The sequence below is a fragment of the Oxyura jamaicensis genome, chromosome 7 (assembly GCF_011077185.1).
Source record: "Oxyura jamaicensis isolate SHBP4307 breed ruddy duck chromosome 7, BPBGC_Ojam_1.0, whole genome shotgun sequence".
In the NCBI taxonomy this organism is placed as follows: domain Eukaryota; kingdom Metazoa; phylum Chordata; class Aves; order Anseriformes; family Anatidae; genus Oxyura; species Oxyura jamaicensis.
The window spans coordinates 7,385,448-7,406,377 of record NC_048899.1 but is presented as its reverse complement, the minus strand read 5'-3'; the positions used below and the strand labels follow the sequence as shown (position 1 = coordinate 7,406,377).

At 42.8% G+C, this 20,930-nt stretch overlaps 1 protein-coding gene across 7 annotated transcripts in view; it reads left to right on the top strand.

The window, feature by feature from the left end:
* The window catches only part of ERBB4 (erb-b2 receptor tyrosine kinase 4), a 578,634-nt gene that overhangs the window by 378,268 nt on the left and 179,436 nt on the right, over positions 1-20,930 (top strand). For all 7 annotated transcript variants that reach the window (XM_035332131.1, XM_035332130.1, XM_035332128.1 and 4 more), the window contains 2 exons: positions 498-632; positions 19,392-19,457. In XM_035332131.1, the coding sequence (XP_035188022.1) occupies positions 498-632; positions 19,392-19,457 (201 nt within the window). The remainder of the gene's footprint in view (positions 1-497; positions 633-19,391; positions 19,458-20,930) is intronic.

Sequence of the window (20,930 nt, the reverse complement as noted above, 5' to 3'; positions counted from 1 at the left end):
GTGGTCAGGGAGGGTGCTTTTCCAGACATCCTGACAAATGAACCCTCCTTATTTACTCCGGGATCAGAAATTCCTACCCCAGGAGAGCGTATCAGTTTACTGTGTGCTTTAAGTATTCATATGTATTAATGCAATGCAGCATAGTGTGATTGACTGCTTGTGCTCTTTAAAGTCAGTTAAATCTTGAGAGTTATTTTACCCGCGAATAACAATACCCTTACACACAATTACACTGGAGCAACAAGTAAGCCCAGTAAATCATCTAGCAGTTTTGTGGCTGTCTTCATCAGGTTTCTTCGGTGTATAAATAAATGGCTCCTGTTTACAAATACTGTATGTTACTTGCCATCCAGTTTTCAGAGTATTAGGTGAGGTTACTGTAAGAATCTTTGCATTTGAATTTTGTGCCCTCTGTTTCCAGTACACACGGTGGCAATAAACCTAATTAGCTGTGTGTCTAAAGCTTTGTAACTATGTTCTCTTGTTCTTTTGTGCAGAAATACTGAATGGAGGGGTGTATGTTGGCCAGAACAAATTTCTTTGCTTCGCAGACACCATTCATTGGCAGGATATTGTGCGTAACCCCTGGGCCTCCAACTTCACTTTGGTTCCAACAAATGGCAGCTCGGGATGTAAGTACCAGTTTAATTCTTTGTCTTGTCATCAGCACAGCATGACACAGTATAAATATGACCACAAGTTTTTCCCTGATACTCTGTTATGGAGAATTGTATTTGTAAATTTTCCCTTCCTACTTCATTCTTCGAAGTGCTGCTTATAGGGAACACTTAGTCTAATCTTAAAAACACTTTGTAGAGTGTGTTTGTGAACATCATGCATTTTCTGAATTTTCTCTCATCTGCTTTCTCTCTTCTGCAGATTATTTTTTTCATTTATTGCTAAAGCCACTGTGCTACCGTGGAAGCACAGACGTTACTGTTTGTTTTGCATTTGTTCCTGCTGCTCAGTCTGGTCCTTGAGTCACAGTGTTCTGCCTATGGCATCATAATTAGCTGCTGGAGTAATTATGGTACAAGCTCATGGCTATTCCGACTTTAGATAAGAAATGAACTTCAAAGAAATAGCTAGCCTGTTGTGTAGTGTGTACTGGTAAAGAAACAGAATACTCAGAGGGTGGGGTGGTCTTTACAATACAGCCAGTATTTCTGGTTTTAGTGTGTTCTCTGTTTTAACGCTCTCTTTTTCGAACTTGTAGTATCTATATAATTTCATCAATCTGTTTGGCCCGTTAACCTAATTCCCTTCTCTAGAGTTACTCACCTCTAGTAGTATTTTGATGATTTTTGGAGCAATAGTGAATTTGTTAGTGATAGGGCAATACTAAGTGTTTAGGTTAAATATACCCTGGTACAGCAAAGTGTATTCAAAATGATTACCATGCCATTAAACAGTACCCTCAGGATATATTGAGATTGAAGTGCAGGTATAGGCTGGGAAGGAGTTTATATCTGAAGTCAGGTGCACTACCACAGCAGACATTGTTCTGGGCATTCTGGATAAAGGGACATTCTGGGTTGCTTGCCATATCCTGAGGTGTCCCTCAAGGAAGTATAAATCACTGATTGTGCCTCTAGTTGCCACACCAACCAAGAAAGAATTTAAATCCTTCAGTAGTACGTTAGGAATTCAGCAAAAAGATAAAACTCTGGGTAAAGGCCATTGGAAGAATCCCCATAATTTGTAAGCAGCAACTGATTTTTAACCAAGTGTTTTATGGTATAATTGTTTTCCGTAAGGACAGCTTGCTTTTGTATGTCTCACCTGCTACCCTCAAATAAAGAGCAGAGCTACTTGAGACACAGCTTCCTGCGGGAGCCTGCCAAACTCCACTTGTCCTGGGTCTGCCAGCTCTGGAGCTGAGGCTTGACTCCTCTGCCTTCTGGCTAGAAACCTGACATAGTTGTAATGCAGCCAGCTATCTTATTTGCATATTAAAAATCTCATCGCTGGTGATGATCAGTTCTAAGCAGAACTAATAAAACCTTTGAAGGTTAAGGAATGCCGGAATGTAGCCTTTTATGAATCATTACTTCAACACGAAAAAGACTTGGTTGTTATTCTGTTTTGTTCTGTTATTGGGTTTTCTTTTAACCTTTGCCAGCTCAAGACAAATGCTTTTGCAATACCAAGGTAATAAGCTCTTTTAAAAAAGCAACCAACATCAATACTTTCTTTCTGAGCTAGCAAAAGTTTTGCTGGTAGCTACAGAGGAATCAGAACAAGGTCAGCACCAAGTACTTTCGGAATCACAACCAGAAAGTAATAAAGGCAAATGCTAGCTCCCCCAGCAGGATGAAAGAATGTATATATTCTCGGACCAGTTTTCTGGAGACATTTTTTTTTTTTAAATCATTCATTTTGAGCTGCTTTGAAACATAGGGAGGAACATTTTGTGCTTTGCCATTTGTGTTTGATAATCCTGATAAACATCATTATTTCAGTGATGAGTGAGGGCTGTGTAGTAAGGCAATTTCTTTAAGACAGCTACACAAATTTTATTTCACTTACTTGGGATTGAGAAGAGCCCAGTTGGACTGTATTTAATTTAATAAGTGTAAGTCTCCTATTCCAAGAAACCAGATTCTATTTCAATACTATTCATGAGTCCTGTGAAATTTTATTTAATTAGCTAATCCAAGCTATTTTTGTCTTCACAATTTAGATAGGTGAAAATCTAAACTCTGTTACACAGAAGTCCAAAAATGGGTAAGATGGTTTAACAAAGTTGTTAAGGCTTTGGGAAACAAAGAATTTAGGCGCAGGGATCACCATTTAGAAACACCTAAAATTCAATAGCTGTCCGTGTGTGTGCGCGTGTATTTCTAGTGTGTGTGTGTTTATATCTACATATATATAATAAAGCCTTCAAATAAAATCACTCAAAGAGTGGTGGAACCTTATTACTACCTGTCAAGAGGTGGGAGAAAGGGAATATGTTACAATGGTAGTTTATGAAACAATAAAGGCAAGTTACTTTTGCTGGTACAGAAAGGATTTAGAGAAATGAACATTGAATCATAACCCTAGAATGGAAATCTCTGTAGAGTATCATTAAGTAAGGTACATGCTTTTCAAATTTGGCTTACATGTCACTTTTCAGAATCTGTGAAGCAGTGTGGGTGCTTGCTGGGCCCAGCCTTACTATTTTTCCACTGCTGCAAGTGATGCTCAGTGCATTGTGAAGTCTTTGGTACTTTCCTGCATAGACTGTGAGTCATACTTTTTGGATCCAGCATATATTTTTACTGTTTATTTTATACAAACTTATTAAATTGCCTGAAGTCTCAGGTGCCTCTATCAAATGCAGATCTTGAGTAAGTCCACTGGAATTTAGTAAGCACACATTGTTTGGTGTTACTGAGAACATACTAAGTGCAAAAGATGTCAGGGAAGGCCCTCTGGGACATTTCTCTGTCAGAGTATCTTGAAAAGAATGAGTGTTTTTTTTACTGCTTTTCTGAAAACCTTCACAGGAAAGGGAAGAGGTCTGTCAGAGGGGCTTCATCCATCTGTGAATGTAAACCAACCAGATCTTGTGTGTCAAGCTCAACAAAATCAGTGCTAGTAGTCATTAGGAAAGTCTGTATAAACATGAGGTGGTGTAAGACCCGGGTAGATGGATCAGCCACCGTGTCATGTTTAGCCCTGTCTGCTATGAATAGAGGAATAGCATTTGCCCCAGAAATTGTTAGGGCTATTTTACTGTGACCACCTCCATAGTCTTCCCAGGCAGAGAATATTGTAGGGACAAAAGGATGCTAACTGGCATGAGCATCAGAGTCAGATGCTTAATACTTTGGGCAGGTCCTAAAAACATGATTTAGTGTTGGAGCATTGTTAGTTTTGCTTCCAGCCATGAGTAACAAACACGAAATCTCCCCTAAGGTCCTCCAGAACAAGGGCTCACCTTCAGAGAGGAGCCTGGCAACACTTGCTGGGTTTTCGACTGCCAGACCGGACTCCAGTCCTACCAGGAGCACTGGTGCACCAGCCTGTAGGCACCCTGGGCTCAGCCGTGCTCCTCCTGCCTCATCCCTGCCGTGGTAGCTGGCGCTGTAAGCTGCCGGTGCTCTCTTTCCCAGCCAAACGAACAGCTGATAATGGTCCCACTTCAGGGATAATTTCACTTGCAGCCCTCCCTGCTGCTCCACAGCAATCAGCAGAGGAGGAAGACAAAAGGGTGGAGAGGAATGAAAACGCTTTGAAATAAAATCAGTCCCCTGTCTCCGTGCTTGCTTCATACCTTGGATCTGCCAGCTCTCTGGCACTCCCCTTCATTTAGATCAATGCTAGGCGGAACAGGATATGGCCAGTGAACTCCAGGGATACGGATTCTTCCAGTTCCCTTCTTTCATTGTCACATCAGTGTTAAGAAGCCAGTTGAAAAGGCCTTAGTGTCTTAACCACGGTAGTGGGAGTGCTGTAGACATCTGAATCCTAAATGCTGCTTCTCCTTTTTCTTGTTCTTTAACCTAAAATGCATTCTACACATTGCTCCATGTTCTGATCAAATGCATGCAGAAAGGCTCATGTTAGAAGCTCTGGAATTTACACGGTCTTACTGTTAAGATGAGTAGAGCCGGTGGCTGCGGGCATAAAGCTCAGTGTGTACTGCTGCAGTGTCATAAACAAATGTTGTACCAGGGACCACGTGTACTTCAGCTCTCTGAGGACAGGTTCCTCTGTGCCTGGCATTTTGACTCATATGCTGAGATATTACGAATATTTACTGTTTGCAGAGCCTTTCCAGACTGGTATCTTAGAGATGAAGCTTTTACAGTTAATTGTAATTGAAAATAGCCTTCGCTTCTATTTACTGAAATCAGTGTTTTCAACCTGAGGTTTCTAAGCTAAGCACACATGGCATTGGGAATCTGAAAAATGCTTAACCGTCCAAGGAACAAAGTTTTCCCATTAGGTGTATGTTACTCAGGTTGTTTCTTCAGTGCAGAAAATCTTTCTTTCCTTCCAAAAGTAAACCACGAATTCAGGCATTAGCCAGGCATGCTGAAGCCATACTTCCAAGACCATGTTCCCCTGTTACCACATCCAGAAGTTGGATTTGGTCCTATAATTAAAGAGGTAGGGATCTGCCCTTTGGAGCTGGAAACCCAAGGTGCAGCTCCCCGCGATGGTGCAAGAAATAAAGCAGGGAATAAAGAGTAAACTTCTTGCCTGAAATGACTCGACATTGGTAGAACTCCTCTCTGATCAGCCTGAGACTAAGCACAGCATGGCTGAAAACTCGGCTGCTTTGATCCGTGTCCTCAGCGTCCTCACTGACCTCCTTGGTTCAGTCAGAGCAGGAAGCACGCTAGAACCCCATTGCACCAGCTGAGCTCCTTTGCAGGTTTTGACAAGGACTGTAGTATTAAGAAAGAATTTTCAGCACAGCTTTACTTGGAGTTGTTGTTTCACAGGAAAGCCCAGAGGGTTTGATTTACCGAGTTGAGGTCACTGGGTGTAGCTAATAGTGTAGATCGAAATAAATCAGCAATGCCTTTAAAAATACTGAAATCTACGGCTGCATATTCATTATGGAGTTGGTAACTGTTTGGGTAATAAAGATTAAAAGATTACCTGCCATTTTCAAGTTAAAAAATTGCTGCTTTATAACAAACTATTGAGAAAAATGTAGAACAAAAGTTAACTAATGTCCAGCTTCAACCGAACCCTGACAATTGGGCCCAGTTTCAAGTATTGTCCTGAACTGGAGTTTCTGCTCAGATTCTGAAGTGCCCTGAGATCTGCAGAACTTTTCTTCAAGCAGAAACTTCAGTCACTTATTATTCATAACATCTTCCTTCTCTGTCACTGCCTTCTAATTCCACCTGATACCATAAAACCAGAGCTTCTGAGTTATGCAGTAGTAGTTCTACATTCTGAACATGATGCATGGGAAGAAAAGTCTTAGTCTTCAGCTGTGTACCTGTGATTCAATAAATCCCATGTTGTATTCAAGGGAAACACTCCTTTAAAATTTCTCCACTCTCTTTTACTTATTGATTCATAGATTTCTTAAGGGCAAAAGAAGCCTTGAAACATCACTAGCTCTGATTTCCTTTCTGCAGAGGACCCGGAATGCCATCCGTTTGCCTGGCGTTGAGCGCAGTAGCTTTCTGAAGCCCGGCATAACTTCCAACCTGGCTTTGAGTTGCAGCCTCAACCCCAGGAGGGGATGAAGATCCTAGAGTCCCTGGCTGCACGAGCGGGGCCTTTGGCCCTGTGCATCCTCCTGGCACTGCTCTGAAGCTTTACAGAAGTCGTAGCTGTCCCTCGAGAAGTTTATTACTTCCCTACTGTTAAAAGAAATAACACTAGGTGCCTTTATGTCTGATTTGAACACAGTTTTAAATTCCAGATGTTATTGCTTGTTACACCTTCACTAGCTCAACGAGCTCTCGAGTACCCGGTGTTTTCTCCCTGCAGTAGCGGCACGTACAGCATAATCAGCTCGCCTCTTGATCTTTTTTTCATAAGCTAAACAGATAGAGGGTCTCGTGGCTCACACTGTGAGGAATTTCTTTCCAACTCTAGTATAATTTCAGTTGCTCTTCGATGTAAAATATTTTCCAATGTTCTTTCAGAAGGGGGAAAGCAAAGCATGCAAAATGTTCTATTAGTGATTTAACAAATGCCCTGCGGAAGTTAAAATTGTATCCTTTGTGTTTGAGCTTCACGTGAGGATCCTGGTAGTCTGTCGGGATACCTGTGTGTTTTAGAGACTCCCTGTTTTCCAGAAAATGTAGCCTGTACACTTCATTCTAAAATGTGCAGGCTTACAGTTGGCTGTAGGAAAGGCATTTGGTGTGAGGGACCCCATTTTCCCAGCAGCCAGCCTGGCTGCCTCTGTAATACTGGATGCTCTTCACTGTCATTTGCTTGGCTTTCAGTCTTCCTGTCACCTGTCTGTTTTATTGCCTGGGGTTTTCTAATAATTTCTGCACTTTTGTCTGGAATATTAAAAGGCATCGGTCCTGTGCTGGGTGATCCCTGGGGAACCACACCCCAATTGCATTGGAATTGCTCATTTACAGCTACTTCTGGAGAGTCCCCAATTAGCTGCCTCTTAAATGCATTTTCACGTGTTTTATTAATGTTGAAACACAGACAAAAATCTAATTAGATGTTTACCAGTTAGACAGTGCTTTGCATTTTAATTAAAGGAACAGAAAATAGACTAGCCGGTTGCACGGTGGCTTCTGAAGTCAGCTCTCCATTCTCCTGCAGCAGACACCCCAGGCTGCGATTGACCTTACCTGGGTGCACGTGTGTTTGGAAGCAGTACAGCTGTTTGACGTACCCGGCTCTGTACAGGGTGCATTCAGTTGATTTAAATCAGTTCTGGCTCTGTAATTTTTTTTTCTTCTCTCCTCTTCTATACTCTCTTTGTGAGTTGTTTTATTTAGGTTAACCTGTTATGCCATTGGCCCTGATACGAAAGGGTTTGCTGGACAATGTTCTCCTGTGAGTTTCCCACATGCTAGCAAAAAGAGTAATACAGTTTCAAAAGGATACCTTAAAATATTGCAGAAATGGGGACAATTTTGTAAAAACTTAGTTGGGTAAAATTGTCTCTCTATGCCAGCCTACTTTGAGGACAAAAGTCCCATACTGTTTTTAAATTGATATAGGAGAAAATCAGCCATGTAGTTACTGTACGTGCCTTTCAGCGTACATTGTGTATTCTTATAAGGTGTTTCAGCAAAATGCATGAGTTAATATTTGCATGGGATTGTGTGTAAGTGTTAAAGCTCTGTTCTCCATCAGGTAGTAAAAATCGGTGTTTGGAGTGGCTGGCAAGGGAAGTGGGGTGGATTTGTGTCCAGCTGCTGGTTACAGCTGCAGAAGGAGGTCTGCAGGGTAGCCAGCCCCTGGTGTAGTGTTCAGCAGTGGCTTTGTTGGTTACAGGGCACGCTAACTCACTTTTGGTACGAGTAGTCTCAACATTAGAAGAGGACTATTTTTTACTTTAGTGGTGTATCCGGAAATTTATACTTGGTTCAAACCATGGGGTAATTAATTCTGAAATAATTATGCGATAGTTATGGAGAACAGGGGTAGCTCAGATCCTTGCAGTCTCTCCCAAAAATACCACCCTTGCACAAGTTCTCAGGTGTGCTGTGGCTGAATTGTGTGACAAGTTAGATGTGTGCACACCAGCTTTTCCAAGTGGACCATCCGGAACGCTCTTGGGCAGGACCAGTCCTCATTCACCGCCATCTGGAAGCCACCCTGGTAACTCTGAGCATGGGAGCAAGGATGGGGCCCTTTTCCTCGGGTGACACAGCAAAAATGCCGTTGTTTAGTAAAGACTTGGGAGAGCTGAATGCATTGTAGATAAAAGAACGTGGAAAGCTTTCCTTTAGACCAGGAGGTGCCTCATGTTCTATTGTGAATCCATGTAAATCAGCCCCCTAACCCTTGGTGCCAAGGCACACGTGAGCCAACTGCCTTTTGTCCAGTCAGTCCTGCAAGGTTTTGTGTTCTTCAAAGCACAAGGATCTTGCTCTGAAGAAGGCCAGAATAACAGCAGTATGTTTCTGTATCCTGGCTAAAGGAAGGAAGGAAAGTGGCTAATTCATGCTTAAAGCCAGCTTTCAGAATAGCTAGCATATCATTTCTGGCGTACATCTAAATTGGAAACTACCTACAGAGTAAATGGCATTCCAGAAAGTATGTGCTGAAGACTTTTGTTACAGCGGAGCTGGTTAAATTATAACCTTTCACTGAGGTTATTACTTGAAGTTCAATTAACATTTTAAATGTATGTTTGGAGACCAGCAAATGGGGCCTCTGCAGAGAGGTGGTCTCGGCACAGAATACATTCCTTGCCGCAGGTGTCACCAGGGCAAAGCCAGGAGGAGAAGCTGTTCTTCAGGTAAAAAGCCACAAATAACCAAACTGTTTTGTGAAAACTCATTCCGTGTGGAACAGGCTTCAAAGGCTTGCAACATGGCATTTAAGCAGCAGTTACAGTTTCATGGATACCTCAGTTGGAAAGAAAATTTAAATCAGAGCTCAATATAGGCAGCCAGCAAGTCCTGCAACCACTTTTTGTTCGTTGTACATGGAGGTTGCTTGTCCTACCATTAAGGAATCTCTAGTCAGGACAGAATTTGTTTACTTACCTGGAAATGAAAGACGTATATAGTAACAGAAGGAATTTATTTTAAAGAATAGCTTTTGCCAGGTTATACAACTGGAGATGGAGGAATACATGAGATGTAGGACTTGTTTTGCTTTGGTATAGCAAGCTGAACTGCCTGAAGGTGATGGTAATGTTTTCATCAACTCAGAACAGTGTGTTTTGAATAAAGGGAATCAGTTTAGTTTCCTAATAAATACCTTCAGCCAGTGTATTCAGAAGGGATTTGTCAATTGGTGAATGTCCTTGAAACAGATTTGAAAGGCATGCCGACATGGCATTTAATGGAAATACGATGCCTCTAACAGTTGAGTTCGCTGAATAAGAAGTAAAAAACACAAGCGTACCTGGCTAATGCAAATAAATAATGCCGTGAGGGACAGCTGCCGGAGCCTAATCCATGGATCTAGCAAGGGAACTGCTACAAAGCCAGGGATCTTAAGGAGTAATAGGCACAGAAAGGACAGCACTGAGAAAGACACTACTAACAGTTTCCGAAGAAGCTCTGACACAAGCATCTCTTTGCAATGAAAAATCTTCCCTCCTTACCGCAGCTGTGGGGAGAAAGTCACCCATCAAGCGGGACAGATTATCATGCCGCTGTATAAAAAATATTACAAAGTGGTACTTGCTCAGTAGCTACAGAATTTAAGTAGTGTTCCATGTAGTAGCGTGTGGCAACTCTTGGTAAATACTTACCTTTTAAGGGCAACCTGTGTGTGTTTAACGTATTACTGTATGCCACCTGTTTGTAAGCAGATTGGTGTTTAAACACTGTATTACACAAGGGGGAGACTTTCAGTTTAAATGAAAGCATCCCTTTCCATTATAAGCAGCTTGCTTTATCACAAACACCGGCGTTTCTTGAAAGTAGGAAATAAACCCCAAATACTCGGAATAGTTAAAATAGTCTAATTGAATGGTAATTGGCAGATTTGTAGTGAGTGGGTGGGTGGGTGGAATTGGTCTTTCATAGCAAGCTGCAGCTGCTCTAGCTAGCTGCCTTTGAAGAGCTGCTTAGGGAAAGAGGAAGAAAAGAAAGTCTATAAAATCAGTCGCTTAATTGCATCTACCAGTTCTTGAAGCTGCTGCGTGCCTCCCACCCTTTTGAAGTTGTCTGCTGGTAGCTGAGCAAGATGCACGTCCCAGCCAGCAGCCCAGCCGGCTCGCTTCGTGCTGCTGCGCGGGGCACCAGGAGAGGCGTACTGCCCGATGGCACTGGGGGGCTGCCATGGGGGCAGGCCGGCTGGCTTCATGATGGCCATCCCCTGGCAGGCTGTGGCTCACATGACACACATAAATACTCTGAGCTTTTGCTGCTGTCACATCTGCATTTTTGTAGGATTTTGTCCCACGCATCTGTTTTAGTAGAAGTTCTCAGCGCTGTCACTAACCATCCTGTCCCGCTTTTATGGACAGCCTGGTTCGAGAGCTTGGACCAGTGGGCTGCACAAACCCACGGCTGTTTCGGGAGGTTCCTTCTGATCCCCTCTGCCTCCTGCAGGAAAGTGGGCGGTGCTGTGCGTTCACGTGCTGAGTGACTCGGAGGGAAGTTTCTGTCTAAGCAATGGGCATGGTGTACAAAGTAGGAAAGCAAAAAAAGGAGTGTATTTTGTGCTCCTGCAGCCCGTCACACACACTGTGTTCGTTTGTATGAGCTCCATGTTAACATCTCTGTGGGCCAGTATTCAACGAGTCCTTCACAGCTCTAAGTCTTATTTCTGGTCCCCTTGTAGGAACTTCTAATTTACTTTCAAAACCTCATAAAAGCCATCATTAGTGAAGTGTTACAGCATAGTCGAAAAGTGTAGAATAGATACAGAATAAGATATTTCAGGGTTTTCAAGTTGTTTTATACAAATGGCTATGTATATAGTTCGGCTTCCTACCCAGTTCATTGCGTTACATCTCTGTGACAGTTGTAGGATGTCCACAGGGTCACCTCTGTGCAGAGCTCTGGTAACTGAAGATAATCCAGGAAATTGCAGGCTGAAATCTGTTTGCATGATTATTTTCATTGTACATTTGTGGATTGCAAACACTGAATGTAAATAGTAGGGTATATACCCAAGCATTGTTTTCCTACAAAGAAAGGGCTTCTGTTGTCCAGTTATTGTTTTGCAATAATCATTTTTGTTTAGACAGCCAGAGATACAGTTTGAATAAACAATTATGTTTGAATAAGCACACTATGATATTTATCCAGAATTTGTCTAAAACTGGACTCCACATTTCATGGGACGGGGGACTTCCTTTCTCGTATTTCCATCTGGCTGAGTCAAAAGTTAGCTAAAATGTCAGCGCACCTAACTGCCCCCAGTCAGACTCTCCAAGTATTACGTGGCATCAAGAACAAGTAAAATGAATTTTGAAAGCCAATTCAATTCTAACTTCTCATTTCCTTTCTCTGAGGTTATTACTTTGTTTAAAAAATGAAAACTGTATGCCCCTCTGTTCAAACTTTATTACTGCTTTGGCAGCATTACAGGAACATTATTACAGGGCATTATTTTGATTTATGCGGTATTGACTTAGTTGATCTGTTTGAGGGGTGGAGGAGTTGGTATTAAACAAGTACTTGAACACCCCCAGCTTTGGCATTTACTTTTTAATGTGTTCTTGAGTTTGCTGAGCACCTCCTTTGAAAAATCCCCTCTAACAGCACCGAGATTTCTCTCCCTGCGTTACACACTGCATCCAAAACCAAGCCTGTATTTGCATCCTTCAGCTTTCAGCCAAGATTAGGCATCAGGCAGCAAGTCTGCTGCTGCACCTGAGGAAAGAGATCAGGCTTAAGATTTGTTACAGACACTAAGGTAGGCACAAGCAGACATCATAAATTTTCACCTCAGCTCTCCGTGTTAAAATGGTGTAAGAGCATGATGATGGGCACACGTGATTGCTGTCAGTAGGAGCCTTCTGCTACCTGCCTTGTTTGTGGTTTTTAAATCGTGCTTCGCCATGCCGCAGACTGAAGCAGCCCTTGCTGTGGGCCAGGATAAGAAGCAGCAGGGCTGCGAGCCACTGGGTGTATCTCGGAGCAAGGAGGGGTGAGGGCATCCCAAGTCAGGCGTTGCAATGGCTGCCTCGTAGGTGGGCACTCTGTGCACCTAAGGACTGAGCGGCCCTGTGCTGTACCAGCTCTCTGCTTTTGGGCCGCTGAGGGTAGTGGCTGCAGCTGCTGGAACATCGCCCTCCTTCTGCGCAGAGGAGAGGCAAAATGAGCAATCCCCCTGGGTTTTGAAGGGATCCACGATTGCTGCTCTGTGTGCTGGGGGATGGCCTGATGAGGGATGGTACTGCACGTCCATCCCAGTGGGAGACCCCTGGTAGCCAGGGATGGGGCTGCCCGGCCATTTAGTAGCAGATGTCCTGCTGCCAGCGTGCAAGGCTGTGCAGTTATCTATGGCTCACAGAGGGGAATATATTTTCTTAACAGTAATGATTACAAGGGAAGATTCCTGAGGGCTTGTTGTTCTTGATGAGCCTGCCAAGCAGCAGGTATAACTTGACCTATCCTTTTTGCCTTCTGGCTGTGTCTCCCAATTTGCTTGGGATCCCTATGTGTGTGTTCAGAAATGCATTTGATGCTGATTGGAGCTAATTCACCACCACAGTGGGGGGAATTCACTTACATTGCTCTGTGCTAACAGCTATAAGCAGTGATAATTAATAGCTCCTAATTGCTTAATCAGTGTAAAGCTTTTCTCTATGTCATATGTGAACGTTTTTATGTTGTGTGGATGAGTAAACCTCCAATTAATGCATCAAGTTGTACAGCCTTACCAGCGCTGTCAGTTCCAGGCGGAGAAAAATAACTAGTGTCTTCATTACCCCCCTCAGGTCCCTTCCTGTAGTCGTTACTGTGGCCTGAAGACATTTTTCTGTAGCAGCTGAAGTCACATTACAGAGAGCTTGCTATCAGCTCGGAGCTGTCAGTGATAAATACAAATTCACTGGCCTGAGCCCGTTCAGTGCTGCTGACACGCTCTTCTTGGCTTTCCATTTATTCCTTTACCTCTGGTGGCCAATCTCTCTTAAAATCAAAAGTGCCTGCCACCAGCGTATCTAGCGATACTCTGTAATTTCAGAGTTCTCTACAGATTGCCAGTCCCTGTGCGCATGCGAGCTTTGTCTCCATCAGACATTACTCTTGAAAATGCATCCCCCTTCAGAGGTTTTGTTTTCTTCTGGGCTGGTTCGCATTTATCTCTGCTCCCTCTCCCCTGCCTTCCCTCGTGCTGTCCCCATATCTCTCACTGTGCTCTTTGAGTGCATATCTCTTGGACTGTTTTCATTTCGCAGACCTATTTCCCATGCCGCTTTCTTTTCAGCTGCCTGTGCCCAAGTCCCTCTCTGTTTGTGTGCATCTCTTCCTATCTGCCGAGGAAGCCGAGGAAAGATAGAGGTGTTGAATGGGGCTGAATGGCAGACTTGGAAGTCCCTGGTGGAAATGATCGTTAGCAGTTTGCTTTCAGCTGATGGGTCCAAACAAGTTTTCACTGTAAAGGGACGCCTCCAGCATTTGTGCAGGGTACCTGTACTGGGCATGAAGACTTTGGGGTAGAAGCAGCGATGCAGCTGTGAGGTGGAAAGGTCAGTCGACCTGCTGCCATTTACCACAACAAAAGTAACAATGTCAGCGCAAGAACAGCTTGTTAGAAAAAAGCCTGGATTTTATGGGATTTTCTAATCCCATGTTGGAAAACTATTTGGTGATAATACCCCAAGGTGAGCTCATGTGAAATCAGTGAAAGCGACATAGTTTGCTGGCAGTAGAGGATGGGGTCCTTATATTTCTATATCCCATAACTCTTCCACAGAGAGCAGGAGAAAATGGGTGCTAGATATTCCTATCAGATGCTTTCTTCCTTTACTGAAAGCTATACTTTCTCTTACGAGACATCTCTCTTCTGCCATAAAGGAAGGAAATCCTGAAACGTGTGAGTCTGTGCTAGGTAATTAACTTTCAAATCAATAGAAGAGATCTGATGGCTAGCGCAGGGCTGGTAGAAAATGTAAAATGATTTTTCCTTAACAAAGAAGTGTGAATGAATGAGTGTGTGACAATAGGAATTGCCAGACAAGGACACGGAAGGTATTACAGCCTGATAAAGGCAGAACAATCCATCACAACAATAGTATCTTTAATTCTCATTAATTCTGTGCCGTGGTGTTTGAATTATATTTTGATTGTGCTATCTTTTCACACATAACTGAGGAGTTTTAGCTGCTTAGAAATACAACATGTGAGCCTATTTAAACCCTCTGTCCCATCTAAGCAATGGAGAAAGGAGACTGGGTCTTACTGCAGAGTGTACCTGGAACTTTGTTAGAGGGAGTTATGTCCAGAAACATCTGTGGGATGTCTCTAGCTTTTGTACAAGACTGATTTTTTAGGTTAAGGATGAGATTACAAGTAGCTTACAGAAGCTAATAAAGGATTTATAGATGTTTTGATAGTTAATTAATTTAGACTGTTGGACGAGTAAAGAGCCTGCTTATAACCATAGCTTAGTACAATGGCTTGTAACCATGAAAACCACTTTTTTTTTTTTTTTTTGGCCATTTATTCACATTTTCAATATCAGTGTGTTACAGATATGCTAACATTTATTAATGATTTCTTAACCTGGTAGAAGCCATCCATAAATGCAAGCATCGTACAAGGTGGGACCATTTTTTCTCTTACTTCTGCTTTCCTTCCCCTGCAGAGAGAGGCCTGCTTAAAGCAGCTGGGATAACTGATGGGGAAGAAGTAGCATTCTTCTCTGTACTACATGGAGCTAAGAGTTAAGAGGAGGACTTCATTTTTCTTGTCTTGTCAGTAACTTAATCCTCTGCGGTTTTACTGTTCCTCAAATAATATAGTCAGTCTGGAGACAAAGGAAAGCCGTTCTCAATTGTCGGGAAAGCACAAGAATAAAGCAGCCTTGGTCTTTCCCAGCCTAGTGAGCAAATGCTTTCTGCTGGTGACTTTCTCCAGCAGAGGCAGGGAGAGTAGAGGCATCTTTCCCAAATAAAAAATAAAAAATAAAAAAATGAAATACCCTGGAAGTTGCAACTGGTACTTTGCACTGGACTCCATAATGAACGTAAGTCACATTAGTATCAGCCAAGGGAAGATGAGCCCAGGAGATGAGCCATTGGTTGTCTGCATGGAATTTGCCAAAGCAAAACTAATTCTCATGTTCCAGTTGGAATTTTCCCTTTCTAAGTTTAGATTTCATAACAAAGTCTGTAAAAATTATGTAAGCCTTCTGTTAACTCCTTCCCTCCTCCTCTGCATTTGATTGCATCAAATGTCATCACATATTCCAAGCAGTGCTACTGTTCGGAACAGAACTGTACTCTAGCATCGCTTCTGTAAAGAGGGCAGGAGAATGATCAGGAATCTTCCTTTCCATATATCGCTAGGAAAGAAAAAAATTCTTTTGCTTATGTGCCTTCACTAATGTGCAAGAATTTAGTGAGTGGGTAAGGTTGTGCTTACAGGGTAGAGCACATTAGAAATCTTTCTTTGGGCAAATTCCAGCTAATTCTTGTATCACCACTTGATTATAAGAATATGCATAAGGAATCGTTACAGGTGGACTTGTACTGCTCTACTAGTAGTGCTGAGTGTTCCTAGGTCCCCCTGGTTGCCAGTAAGACTGCAGTTTGCTCAGCATCTTGATGCCAAGGACCAGTGGTGGAAATCACAGGAAGGAATTCTCTCTCTTTATTAGCTGTTGCCTCAAGACGAAAGGAAAAATACTCGTGCAGTTTCATGGTTTGCAGTTTCTTCATTTTTTTCTTTTGCCTACACCTTGCTTCTATATGTTAGTAGGTTTTGGCATATTTTAGAGATACAAAGAATAAAAGGAATAATCTCTTTTATGCCAGGAATTGTTTGATTTTTTTTTTTTTTTTTCTCAAATCTCTGTTGGCTTGCTACAATCTAAAAATCAGCAGAAATACATATGGAAACATTTGTGAGAAGTACAGTTTTTGTAAGGACTTTATCAGTCTCGGAGTCAATCGATTTATTATTGTTTAAGCCTGGCATACAGATCTGATCATGAAAACTGTTCCTCACATGGATGTTCCTTATGCTCCTGGCTACCTATGTTGACTTCCATGGGACTATTTTTGTGATAAGATTTACAGAGTTGATCTTTAATGGGTAGCAATCTGTCCTTATTACGGTAGGAAACCCAGGTGAAATACTGAGTTATGTGAGGGCATAACTCTGGATCTGGATCAGTTCCTGCTGAGAGCAAAGAAAGTTATTTTTCTTTTTGAACAAACAGACCAACATGGAGATACTGTCTGGGGGGAGTTTGTTTTTTGATTTTAATTCTCGGTATATTTGACCTTCAAAAGGACATGTAATTCAGAGGTATGCTGCCTACAAGCTCGGTTCCTTGTTTTGTCTGTGCAGCTGAGAAAAGTGAAAACAATGAAGCACAGACTTCGAGTTCCCAATGAGAAAAAGGAAAACTGGCGGCCTTTTATTGCTATTTTGTTAAATATCTCTATTTAAATGCAAATGATCATCTGACACTGACAAACAAAGTCATGTACCAGGAAGCAGGCGTGCAAGATTTTAAATAAAAAAATAATGATTATTGAAGATGCTGGATCACTTGTATTTCCAGGAAGAGTAGAGTTGGCTGAGCACATTTTTGGTTGCCTGCTGAGGATCAGCTCAGCACCTAGGAGTTTGAAATGTGAAGATTTTCATTTTAAATGTAGTTCGTGCAGAAGTGTGGGAGGCCTCTCTAGTTTGAGGTCTCTTGGAAGGATGCTTGAAGTATCTTCTGTGTTATCTTAGTGCACAAACTGCAAAGGAAAGCCCAGTGCCTACAGTAAATTTTGGAAGAGGGCAGAAGTCTGGGGCAGAAAGAGCCAAACTGGTGCCTCAGGAATACGTGGCTGAGTGTTCTGTGCAATGCTTTTCCCTGTGTCCGGCTGCCAGCCTTGTAGCTTTAACCCTGAATCCCTACCCCCTTGAGCTAGGCGGATGTCGGATTTGACCATAAGTTAGGGTCAGGCAGCAGCCTTGCAGGGGGCAGTGGCTCTGCTGTCCTTGGGTTGCGTTTCCTCCCTACCTTCCCCCAGCACTGATGCTCTGGTGAGGGCCATGCTGAGGCAGGTACAGAAAGGTGCACTCCCTGCCTTGCCCTTTCTCCTTCCCGCTTGTTCAGTTGGTCAGGGTTTATACCACCCAGTTTCTGGGCATCATTTTTATTCAGCAAAGTGAGCACCAACCCAGCAAACAAACTGCGTTGTTTCAAGGCTCTCTTCTGTGAAAGTTCTTCCTTGAATTGGTTGTTTACCTCACCTGTTTTTTTTAAACTTCCATTCTTATAAAATCAATACGGATGTGTTAGCTTTCTTCATGGAGCTCCAGTAGCCTCTTAATAATCATAATAATCGTTATTACTGATTAAAGTTGCATTATTCATGCCAGATGGAGTCCCCTCTCTGTCAGCCAGAATGAGCTTGCATTAAGTAGTTACAGTATATCTCTGATCTAAATAAACAGATGGCAGCATGTGACAGCAAATTATGTGCTGGTGATGTCGGCACCAACGCTCCCCCAGTATAATTGCTTGAAACGACCATGAGTGCAGCGAGGAGCCGGTAGCTTTAACAAGGTAGTTGGCATACAGCGCGTAATTACTGCACAACATAATCAATAGCGCCATCAGTGCTGCACGAGAGCCAAGGGGAGAGCACCGGCTTTACAAAAGTAGCGACACGAAGTCTGACTTCACACAACTCTGTGGTTTTGCTTAACTGTGTGACAACTGGTAGGTACACTTGTCATTTGGGGTGATCCAACCTTTGCTTTGCATGTTCTCCAATGTTCTTTCCCAAGTGGGAGCGTGTGGGCAGCATGTGGTTTAAGTGCAGGGTGCAGCGGAGCAGCATTAACAGCTACTGCTGCTGTACAGGATTGAAAGGTTCCCGATGACTTCAGGTTCAGGTTCAAAGTGGAAATTCACTTAATATGTTCTCAGCAGTATTCAGTGATGAATAAAAGTTTAATCCGAGGCGAGGTCAGGTTACTGAGGTCAGAAGAGCAGCAGGAAGGGCTGTGCAGCATCTTTCCCAGTGCTTGCATCAGGTTTCTCAGTTCATCGCTTCAGGTCTGGTTCCCTGTAAGGAGCTTTGCTCCAGCAGCACCCATGTTATAGCAGCTGGGCCATGGGGTGCTGTAAGGCTCCTGCACTCCAGGAGGGAGTAAGGAGCATGGCTGAGCTCTGGCCATGGAACTGCAGGAGGAGATCTTCACTCACCATCAGAACTGGCATGGGACTGGCCGAGTGTTTTCTCAGGTAACAAAAGATGCAGCGAGAGCGTGTGCCAGTCCTTCCACCACTTCCCGCTTCCTTGCACAGTGGTTAGTGGTTAGCCATGAAATGGAAGATGTGAATTCCTCTCCCTCCTCAGTGCAAGAAGGTTTCAATTGCTCATTACCAGGTAGTTTGTAAAATTTTAGAAAAGGTACTGTTGCTAACTCTTCCTCCCCCATCTGTATTTTGCAAAGCAAGCACTTTCAGTTCCCTTTTGTCTTGAGGGATTAAGCCTGTCAGCACATGGAAGGACAATGCAGAGCATCTCCTCCAAGACAAGGCTCCTTCAGAAGCAGAACCACAACCACAGGCAGCTAGAGACTCTGCAGTCAGAAAAGGCAAGGTCCTGTGAGTTTAGCTGTCACTGTGGAGAAGTGGCTGCACAGAGCAAATCTACTTCACTGTGACTTTGGACGTGAAGTCTGTATAGTCTTTTAGGGGGGAGGATTGGTTTTGGATCACTTTTCTGCCAAGGCACTGAGTTTATTGCCCCTTTGTTCAGGTGAAATTGAACACAAGATGAGATGGATATTTGTTCAGCCATTTCTCGTCCCGTGGGAGGAATGAGCGGGTCTTATGGAGGATGAACAGCACCGAGTGGTGAAATTGTTCCCTTCTCCTCCACACTTCATCTTTTTTGGTTTTCAAATGTTCCAGCACACAGGGATTTAGGGTATAAAGCACTTAGATAAGTACCCATACGTTCAATACCCATTCTGGCTATGTATCTGGACTTTTTTACAGGTATGGTTTCAAACTTAGTAAAGCATAGAAGCTGTCCGACGGCAAGATGGACCCTTCTCTTTCGTGGTTGTTGAAGGCTAAAGAAACGAAAGGAAGCCCCTTTTCTAATCTCCCTGTTTCTTTCATTCCCAAAGGTGGTCGATGCCACAAATCCTGCACAGGCCGATGCTGGGGACCCACAGAGAATCACTGCCAGACCTGTAAGTATGCAAGACCCTGAGAAACAAAGGACTGAAAAATGATGTAACGGGGATCCTACTTTTTTTTTATTACTATTATTTAGAAGAGATACTATAAATTTTCTTTTTAGCACAGTTCTGAAACATTTCAAGGTTTTTTCTGTATATTATTGCCAACTGATGATCTTGTTTTTTCCCCCCATGTGAATTTATGTTTTTCTTTCCTCCCTTGTGCTTTCTAAAAATACTTAAGCTAACTTGAATTTTCTTTTTACTTCTCGGCAGCAACATGGAGCATGGCTCCTGAGAATATTGATGGTTATTTTGGAATACACTGAAATGAATACTGCAGGAATAGAAAAGTCTACAAGGCAGATTTGGAAATGTTTAATGATGGCCTGATACTGCAAAGTTCCTAATGCCAGAGTACTCTGTTTATTTCACTGGGAGCCTGGGAGTATTAATTATCTTGCAGAATTGTTCTCTTTATAATAACTCAGAACGTAGTTGAGTTATACTGAAAGAGAATAATGATTTTTTGTGAAGGAAGTAGCAAGTGGAGGGTTGTTCACAGTGTCTGTCTGTCCTCTTCAATTTAGACAGCATTAAAATGAATAAGAAAAAAGAACTATATTGAGAGAGTTTCTTCTTTGTGTGCTTTCAGCTCCTCCAGACAGGCACTAAGGAGTTAGAAGTGCAGTTACAATATTAGCAAATATAAAAGAGGAAAAAATTGAGAGCTGTCTTTTCCTACACGTTTCTCCCTTTTTCCTCTTGCAGCAATAGAGCTATCCTTTACATTTTCCTTCTTTGAAATTCAGGATGGTGAAAATTGGTTGGGTTTATTGGAGTCACTCCTCCCAGGAAATGAAATGGTTGCTGATACCTTCACACCCCTGAGTTAGCACTGCTCTGGCTTGTGCTCATTTCTTGGCCATGTTGTAGCTGGGATTTAACTGCTACCAAGCAGATGTACCAGCTAACCCTCTGAACTTATGATAGCCCAATGTTAGCCATCTTTTTATTGGAAATATTAGAAACAGTGCAACAATGCCTTTTTCCCCCAGTATTGAGAGCAAGAAATTGTGGGAATTTGGAAACAGCAGGTAGTTTGACATGAACATTTTAGGGTTGACCACAATGAGGAAATCCAATCCGATCCGACCTCCTGCCCATGGCAAAGCACAGGGTGCAGGTAACAGAGCTGCATGCCTGCAGAGGCTCTGTCCCCCTGTGCTTCTTTGCATTCAGGTACATCAGCTGATGTTGCTGGCAAAGCTGATGACAGTTATAGCTCTGCTAAAGCTAACGTGTTGTTATATTGCTCTTTCATATTGAACTTTATCTGCAGGTGTGATTAAAAGTGCTTCAGGACAGGTTGCAGGAATAACTGTATAATGAAGTGTATTCTTGTTTGTCTGAACTGAGCTAGTACCTCTCCTTTCTTTCTAGCAGTCTATGAATGCCGCAAAGAAGTCAGTGGTGAGAAAACCT